Below are 9,810 nucleotides of genomic sequence, written 5' to 3' on the forward strand. Positions count from 1 at the left end.
CTTGTCTCCGATGAAATTGTTCAGAACAACCGCCAGGACATCGCCAATCACAACTGTTTACGAGAATCAGGAACAGCACTGTCGGATGCCGAAGAAGGGGAAGGCTGGGGTTCACCAAGCACAGCATACCAATGTATACACGGTGACTCAACTGTGCATAGACTGTAATACATGAGAAAAGTAACGGTCTACAGTCCATTCATCGGAAACTGGCCCGCTGGCTTTTGAAAGTCGGATTTGGGCCGAATTGAGGATCAAAAACCCACTATAAATCTCAAAAATCTGGGTTTTGGATCTGCTTCTCCATACATTTTGCCATGGCATACCTGTCCTAATTTTGTAAAACCTGGCTGAATTACAGTTGTTCCACACCTTACGGTTACCATAGTTGTAAGTACGATGCTGGCCAGAGAAACCTGACCTCATGAATAAAGTAGCGCCGCTGCGCTCAAGTGCGCACAGTGTTGTGTGTTCTGCTACAGTCCATTCAGAAAAAGATGAGCGCTGGCTCTGGAGAGCTCCCGTGTTTGGTGATTTTGCCAGTGCTGCGAGATTCGAAACTTGAAAAAGGGTCCAAAAAAGGTACCTCAACTGGGGTTTGAACCGCAAATGTACTGTTCTGCAAGTGGAGTGCGGGGGTTGGATTTTTATGGCTTTTCCCCAATTCAGTGCTTTGGGGGGAAAACCTGGCCGAAATCCTATTCTTGTTATGGCTTGCTCTTTGGATAAATAGACTTCAAAAACACAATTGGAAGAGTATTCCACGGGGGATTGACAAAAATATTGTGACAAAAACTCAAATTTTGACCCATTTATGGCCAAAAGCTAGGACATCATCTTTTTCTGAATGGACTGTAGGGTCACGTAGCGATTCCCCCCCCCCCCCCCCCCCCCCCGGCGCAAGAATATTCAGGTTGGATTTTTCTGGCCAGAACTGTACTACGGAGAACAATGTGTGCATGAAAAAGGCTCTGTTGTGCGAGGATAGCATCCAATGGCAAACTCGAAGGCACAGCACTAAACTGTTGTGTTGTCCCTGACAACAGTCTGGTACTAATACTAAACTGCTGTGTTGTCCCTGACAACAGTCCGGTACTCGGCCACGGTGCACTGGTGGTCATGTCACTTACGTGTTCTTGCGGCCACAGAAGATGAGGACGTGTCCATCCTCGCCCAGCTCCGTTTCCAAGAAGTGCCGAAGCTGCACAAGGAAAATCACAACGGCAACAACGACAGCAAACACCAGCACAACAGCAATAAAACTTCAGAGAAGCAAAATCACGTCACCGTTCAGAGTAGTCTAACGCCAGAGCAGGGGCGTCGCACACGCTACGGTCACTACGGCATTGACCGTACCACTCTTTGCCCCAAGTACCCCGTGAATCAATAAAATGCACTGAGTTGGGTTCTAAATTCCAAAATTTTCGGCTGAGCCACCCCTCCCCCACGAGTAAAATTGTACTTCAGATGGCTGACCGTACCACACTAAATTAACTTCCGACGCCCCTGCAGAGGATCCTGTCTCTATGATGAGTCTTGATGACCTGTGATCAGGGCGGAGTGAAGTGGATAAGAAATCTCTGTACTATGCTGCGTAACACGAATTCAGGACCAATCACGAGTACCCGTGCGACACTGTGGATGCTGTATCTGCAAAATAACTACATGGTTGATCCTCAGCACTGGCCAAAGAAAGCGTATGGAATATTGCAACACTTGCAAGCACATCCTTTCATGGAGTATGTATGGCATAGCTTGGTCAGCACAGGAATACGACCATAGACCTCAGCCAGGGAAGGTGGGGTGATTGCAATGCAGCCATTCCGTCCCCAACTTGAGTGGTACTGGTGCTTATATGCACAGCACACGCACCACACACACAACACAGCGCGTGCTCAGGACACGCCCTACAGGAAGATAGAACGCTGACAAAAACGCATCACGCAATCACAGGGAAAGCTAGAGAGGCAGTACAGTCAGACATCGCATAACCGCACACATCCGTTTTCCGCAAAATATCCGGATAGGCGAGGGAACCGGACAATCGAACACACATACTGTATGTGTGCATGGCATATGGTGTAAATCGGTGACCAACGATTTTCTACCGGATGGCGAGGGATCCGGATAAACGCGGACCGGATAAGCGAGGTCTGACTGTACTGAGACGCATGCAAGAACGCACGGTCGGCGTACCCGTTTATACTTAGTCTGTTCATCTAGAACCTCCACGGCCTGAGTGACCAGCTTGCATGCCTACACCACATGATGCACACAACAAAGACAAGAAAGAAAAAAAGGAACACATGGATACGAGTTAAGAGTAACTGTCCACCACTGTAACTAGATACTGTAGAGTCTTGTATTAAAGCTTTTCTCATATTATCAAGAGTAGATAAACAAGAGTGTGCAACTCCGGATCTCTTCTGCACAATCTGCTGATACCCCCGCCCGCGGCGGAATTTTTTGTTGACGTCACCTTTTTTCAGAAGAACGCGCATTTTGCCCCAGAGCAGTGTGAGAGCACGTGCTGGGCACCGCCCTTGTGATGTAAAGCCCGGCCAAGTGCACGAGGCAAAACTTTCCAAAAGACTCGCAGCGCGTGCATCGTCGAAAAGATTACGTCAACAAAAAATTCCGCTGCGGGCCAACCCATCCCGGAGTTGCACACTCTTGTTTATCTACTCTTGATATTATAGAAGACTGTTTTGAATAGAAGCCTGCTTTTCAATGTGTGTACTATCGCCGGAGTCGCTATCTCTACTTCGTATAGTTGTAGAACGTGATACCAGGTTTTCGCCGAGACAAGAAACCACAGGGAGGTTTCACACAATACAACATGGCAGCAATACTGTAAGCATTCTGAGATTTAGCTCTAAAAAAAACAACAACACCAGCCTAATGCGGCAAAACACGTTGACGACGAAATAGGTCTGACTAAGGGAGCGTTCGCATTGTCTTCATCGACTGTTCAAACATATTTTTTAACCCATTGAACGCTGATGACGTCTATAGACGTCATTGAAAATGCCCCCCATGCGCGGGATGACGTCTATAGACGTCATGGGATATATAGTGATTTCCGTCACTATCAGGTGTGTGAAAGCACTGTTAGTCAGTTGGATCATGATCCTGCCTCTTGTACGATAGGTCGTCCGTACGAATCCCGCTTGGTTACACTAAGCGTCTTTTTTTCTTCTCTTTTCAGCGATCTTTCAGCTGCAATTGCACACATTTGGTGTATTTCACGCAATTTGAGCAAACTTGCGTCCCTATTGTGAAGCGCTATTCTGTTCGGGGACTGTATCGATTCTGTCACCCTGTGTTTGATGGTCCTGGCAATCATTTCCAAAATATTTGAGGACCCAGTTGCCAGGACCCTGGAGCTTTAGAACTTTCTATTTGCCTTGTTTTCCACATTTTATATGCAGAGTACCATAGGCAAGGCCCAGTAGCGCTGAATGGGTTAAAGAGATTTAAATAGTTGACGTGTCCCATTAGAACGGTTTCTATCATTTTAGAGTTTTCAGTGGAATTGTCATGGCAATAATGACGCCCGATCAGATCGACCATCTCGACGTAGCTATTCCAAACTCTTCGGAACTAATCCACATCTCCCATCGGATGAGGTTATGGAGTTTCGAGGAGTTTCGTATTTTCTGAAGAGGCCAACAAGGCCACCTCTTCAGAAAAACGAAACTCTTCGAAAAGTCAAAGAGGGACAATTCGAACGCGCCCTAAAGTGGTAAGAAGTGATGAGTGCAAGAAGACCTTACCCTCAAATCCAAGGAGCCGACATGCACAAGTATGGGTTCCTTCATATACTTGTCACTCAGACGACGTACGTCCGGGGGCCAAGTTGCACTGTCGTGTAACCAAACAATACACATACGCACACAAGAACACACACACAAGAACACACACACACAAGAACACACACACAAGAACACACACACAAACACACACACACACACACACACACACAAGAACATACACGCACACACAAACAGACAACGCCACACCAAAGCAGGTACACAAAGAATCAGACTCAGCTATCCACACAAAATACAAAAAGCCAAGCATGTTACAATCATATAACAAGTTACAATGACGTCCTTCTTGTGACGCCATTGCCCAAGCTCTATACATGAATCCGATCATTCATGAAGGGATGCCCTCACCGAAAGTAGGAAGAAAAGTTCCTAAAGAAAATCCAAACATGAGTTCTAGCTACAAAAAGGTTTGTAACCTGACTAGAAGGCAGAGGCAATGACTCAGTAAAGCATTTCCACATGTTCTTACCTTGTCATTACTGTCTGTCTGTCCGGACGGATATCCAACATGATCTTGCGAATGTCATGCTCAAAGCCCATATCCAACATGCGGTCAGCTTCGTCCAAGACCTGCATGCACACACGCACGCACACACACACACATACTTGTACTTGCACTGGCTCACTGCCAAAACTGGTCACGCGGGTCTCCTCGGAAAACGGGAGAGAGATTCAAAAATAATTCAATGGGCTATCGACCTGCCCTACGGCGGACACCTACTTCTCTGATCTGAAAAACGGATCTTGGTATTACGCAGTACACTCCTCACCCACCCATCCATGGATTTTGTCAGTATCTGTGCCCGCGCATAGAGAAGTATCTGTGTGGCCAAAATATCCCAACTACATCCATGGCCTGTAGAGGGCTCAATTTGCCACTGGAATACTCAAGCACACACGCCCGCCCGCATGCACCCCCCCCTCCCCCCCCCCCCCCCACACACACACACAAGCACAAACACACACGCGCGCGCACACACACACACACACGTGCACACACACACACAAGCACAAACAGAAGGCACCTTCTGTTTGTGTATCCAGACCTACATTGTGACACCCCCCCCCCCCCCCCAACACACAGACACACACACAGACATGCACATATAGTCGTACCAGGTAGGTGACACTTTCCAGCGACAGGAGATTGTTCATCTGCAAGTCGCACAGACGTCCCGGCGTTGCCACGACAATCTCCACGCCAGCTTTGACGGTTTCCACCTGTGCACGGCGATCAGCACCACCATAGATGCAACAGCTGGAACAGGAAGCAAAAACAAGAAAAGTCACGCTCCATAGATGTGTTGGAGCTAGGTGTCAGGTCATTGAATGTCTCAATATCCTTGCCAGTTTTATGTCTTGTTTTCGCACTATCTGACTGTGTAATATCTTGTTATTATTGTCATACTAAAGAATCACCGACTATAATATCTTGTTACGTTGGTGGACTGTTAGTCAGAACTCGTAACTTATTGTTTCTTTCTCTTTAAATACTATTCAGCATGCACATAATGACCATGAATGACATGCACCAGCTGTCCTACACATATGCGGCCGTGCACCCCCCCCCCCCTAAAAGGGGGACCAGCTACGCCCCTGGCAACAGCCCTGTGTGTGTATGTATGTATGTGTGTGTGTGTGTGTGTGTGTGTGTGTGTGTGTGTGTGTGTGTGTGTGTGTGTGTGTGTGTATGTGTGTCACAAGAAAAGTCACGCTCCGTAGATGTGTTGGAGCTAGGTGTCAGGTCATCGAATGTCTCAATATCCTTGTCAGTTTTATGTCTTGTTGTCGCACTATCTGACTGTGTAATATCTCGTTATTATTGTCATACTAAAGAACCACCGACTATAATATCTTGTTACGTTGGTGGACTGTTAGTCAGAACTCCTAACTTATTGTTTCTTTCTCTTTAAGAGAGCATGTCTGAGAATACCAAAGTATGTGTGCAAGTGGATCTCTCCGATTTCGCTCAAAATTTGCAGGTAGGTTCCCTTTGGGGTGTGGATCGACTGTGCAAAGCCCTTGAAAAAGTTTCTGAAGGGAACCTTGAAATTTGCATACCCCTCAAAAATGGCCGAAATATCACATTATTTATGGGTCTAGAAACGAGTCACGCCAAAGCGTATACGAACAAGCTATGAACAAAACTCCATCAAGCCAACATTGCCTCACCTTAGAAGAGTTCCTGGAGCAGTACCGCTTAGCCACGCCAGCATCCCAGAAGACGAGGTCCATCACCCCCTGACGCCACAAATGATCGTCTTGAAAATAGCCAATTTACAAGCGCTGGCAAAACAGCCAGCTACGTCCTCAATTGGCCAGAACTATACACCGGCAGATAGTAGAACACCTCTTCTAGCGCTGAGGACATGTCCCCCATCTTCCTTTTGGGGTTTTCTTGAAATAAACTTTTTTGAATTTTTCCACTCGACCATGCTGAAATACGGCCAAAGTCAAACCTGCGCAGGAAAGCTCGCCCCGTCGCGACGTCTCCTCAGCAATTTCTACTCCAACACTACTCCCAAGGCCGCAGAACAAAGTGTAGTTTTGACTCTGACAAGGAAAAGCAGCGGTGATCACTTGTCACTCCAAACGACAAGCTTCTCCTTGCGCCACCAATAATTTTTTGTGCGACTGTTGATGCAAAAGTGACTGAAGGCCTGAGCGCAGTTTTTGAATTTTATTGCAAGATGCACGGTGAAATCACGTGCCTTGTGACGCAAGAATGCCAAGTCGCGTGGCCCACGGCTCACGAGATTTCAGAGTCACCTTCGTCAAGTGCGCTTGTTACTCGCCTTGAACGCCCGGTGGTCTGGAAGTGATCCCACTTGTGTTGTTACCGCGCTCAAGAACACGCTGGGAGTGTTGTAGGCCTACGAACCGGGACTTTCCCTGACCATGTAGGTCGAAGACCAGTAAAATGGTGATGAAATCACATTCTTTATGACGTAAGAAATCTCTCATGCAGTTCACGCGACAAGTGCGTGCAGTCAGTGCTACTCGCGTGCCAGTCAACACAGGGACCGAGCTAGCCGCTTTTGTCGAGCATCGACATGAAAACAAGGGACTTTTACTGTTGGACTATGTTCGGGATTGCAGGAGGTATGTGTGAAAGACGAATAACTCTCCATGCTGTACGGGGCATATTTCAACGGCTTGCTGCCATTGCAACACTCCTAGGACAGTTTGTTGGGGTACTCAGCAGTTCAAGCAGGAAATGAAGCTCATCTTACCTCTGCCATCATGGTCTGTTCCGAGTAGCGTTCCAGGCACTTTCACGATCGTTGGGCGCGTATCGTGACGCAGGAAGCGTCATCCTACGTCACAGAGCACGCGATCTCACCGTGCATCTTGCAATAAAATTCAAAAACTGCGCTCAGGCCTTCAGTCACTTTTGCATCAACAGTCGCACAAAAATTATTGGTGGCGCAAGGAGAAGCTTGTCGTTTGGAGTGACAAGTGATCACCGCTGCTTTTCCTTGTCAGAGTCAACACTATACTTTGTTCTGCGGCCTTGGGAGTAGTGTTGGAGTAGAAATTGCTGAGGAGACGTCGCGGAGGGGCGAGCTTTCCTGCGCAGGTATGACTTTGGCCGTATTTCAGCATGGTCGAGTGGAAAAATTCCAAAAAGTTCATTTCAAGAAAACCCCAAAAGGAAGATGGGAGACATGTCCTCAGCGCTAGAAGAGGTGTTCTACTATCTGCCGGTGTATAGTTCTTGCCAATTGAGGACGTAGCTGGCTGTTTTGCCAGCGCTTGTAAATTGGCTATTTTCAAGACGATCATTTGTGGCGTCAGGGGGTGATGGACCTCGTCTTCTGGGATCCCAGCGTGGCTAAGCGGTACTGCTCCAGGAACTCTTCTAAGGTGAGGCAATGTTGGCTTGATAGAGTTTTGTCAAGAGTACATGAAAACCAGAGTGTGCAGCTTGGGGCCTTTTCTGCTATGGGTGTCTGTCACGGCGAAATTCCGTGATTACATCATATTTGGCCCAGATCTGAGGCGGGAAATGGCGTAGTGCGTACAACTGAGCTGCAGTTGTGCAGAAAGAGACCTGCTTGAATCCTGCTTGTACGCACTACATCACTAAAATGATGTAATCACGGAATTTCGCCGTGACAGCAACCCATCCGAGCTGCACACTCTGGTTTTCATGTACTCTTGGTTTTGTTCATAGCTTGTTCGTATACGCTGTGGCGTGACTCGTTTCTAGACCCATAAATAATGTGATATTTCGGCCATTTTTTGAGGGGTATGCAAATTTCAAGGTTCCCTTCAGAAACTTTTTCAAGGGCTTTGCACAGTCGATCCACACCCCAAAGGGAACCTACCTGCAAATTTTGAGCGAAATCGGAGAGATCCACTTGCACACATACTTTGGTATTCTCAGACATGCTCTCTTAAATACTATTCAGCATGCACATAATGACCATGAATGACATGCACCAGCTGTCCTACACATATGCGGCTGTGCACCCCCCCCCCCTAAAAGGGGGACCAGCTACGCCCCTGGCAACAGCCCTGTGTGTGTGTGTGTGTATGTATGTGTGTGTGTGACTGTCTTCTTGGGGGACAGTTTGAATTTTTCTAGCTCCGGAATTTTTCTATTTGCTGAGACTAGTTAGAGCCTCCGAAGCAGCGTAGGTACACTCAGGGCTCTCCTAGCTTGCTAGGAGAGCCCCTGGCGTGTCAAGTGTAGACCTTTTGAATTTAGGGCAGCGGATCCAACGACGTGACTTACAGGACAATTATTTGAATTTGATATTGTCACTGTCGCGTCGTCCGTAGTCCTCCATCCGCAGTGGGCTAGCTACCCCTCGGATGTGTAGAGTTTCAGCTTCAAAGCAGCCAGAGTTTGGAGGCACCCGTCGGAGGCGCCCAGCTGGTGCTCTTGTCAAATTTGCTTCGTGGAACGTCAGGACTTTAGTAAACATCGATGGCCCGGTTTCAACTGCTGCTCGTGGAAAGCGCGTCGTGGAAGACAAGAAAATCAACATCGTTGTCAGTGAACTTCGTCGGTACGAAATAGAAGTGGCTGGATTCCAGGAGTCGAAGTGGTTTGGTAAAGATATATTCAACCGTGGAAAACGTCTTGCTGCAGCCGATAGGGAATCACTGCCGCTGATCTGCATGCATTGCCCGAAACGTTTCCGACGACAGCAAGATTTGACGAGGCACCAGAAGTCCTGCCAATGACGGTGCACTCCAAACTCTGGCCCCCTCCGGGGGTGACATTGCCCAATGGGCAGTCATGCTATAGTAGTAGTAGTAGTAGTGTGTGTGTGTGTGTGTGTGTGTGTGTGTGTGTGTGTGTAGTGAGCTCCTGTCTTTGATAACCAGACCCTGTCGTTTCGCAGCAAGAGGCGTGTCTATGAGGCTGTCGTCCTCACGACCCTCTTGTATGGTGCGGAGACGTAGACCACCAAGGCAGGCCACCTCCAGAAGCTAAACACGTTTCACCATCAGTGTGTTCGGTCCATTGTGGGTATCGGTCGTCGTCCACAGTGGGATGATTGGATCTCAACGGCCACATTAGCAGCTACATTCGGTGTTGACCCTGATATCACCCGCATCATCCGTCGCCACCGTCTTCGTTGGCTGGGTCACGTCGGCAGGATGGACGACTCACGCGCACCGAAGCAATTGCTGTTCGGCGAGCTGCCTGCCCCCCGTCCTCGTCACGGCCCGAAGAAGAGGTGGCGAGATGTGGTGTTGACTGACCTGGCGGACCTCGGCGTGACCACCTGGCTTGAGAGTTGCCAAGATCGTCCCGGCTGGAGACGAGTTGCGAGTAGCACCCCACCGCCACGGCCCGCTCCTGATCCTCTTCTACGTGTCTGTGGACGCCCATTTCGTCGACCAGGAGACCTGAAACGACATGCCAAGTTCTGCGCTCGTGTTCTCACTTGAACTTTCCGACATTCGCTATCATTGCGTACGCAATGGGCAAGATCAAGGTGTGTGTATGTGTGTGTGT

At 48.3% G+C, this 9,810-nt stretch overlaps 1 protein-coding gene across 1 annotated transcript in view; it reads right to left on the reverse strand.

Moving 5' to 3' along the window:
* Positions 1-9,810, reverse strand: part of LOC135826380 (uncharacterized) — a 44,327-nt gene that overhangs the window by 8,148 nt on the left and 26,369 nt on the right. The window contains exons 18-22 of the mRNA XM_065338991.1: positions 4,950-5,091; positions 4,303-4,403; positions 3,777-3,864; positions 2,197-2,256; positions 1,131-1,201 (exon numbers count right to left, since the gene is read on the reverse strand). Coding sequence (XP_065195063.1) covers positions 1,131-1,201; positions 2,197-2,256; positions 3,777-3,864; positions 4,303-4,403; positions 4,950-5,091 — 462 coding nt within the window. The remainder of the gene's footprint in view (positions 1-1,130; positions 1,202-2,196; positions 2,257-3,776; positions 3,865-4,302; positions 4,404-4,949; positions 5,092-9,810) is intronic.

Source organism: Sycon ciliatum, chromosome 10 (genome assembly GCF_964019385.1).
Source record: "Sycon ciliatum chromosome 10, ocSycCili1.1, whole genome shotgun sequence".
In the NCBI taxonomy this organism is placed as follows: domain Eukaryota; kingdom Metazoa; phylum Porifera; class Calcarea; order Leucosolenida; family Sycettidae; genus Sycon; species Sycon ciliatum.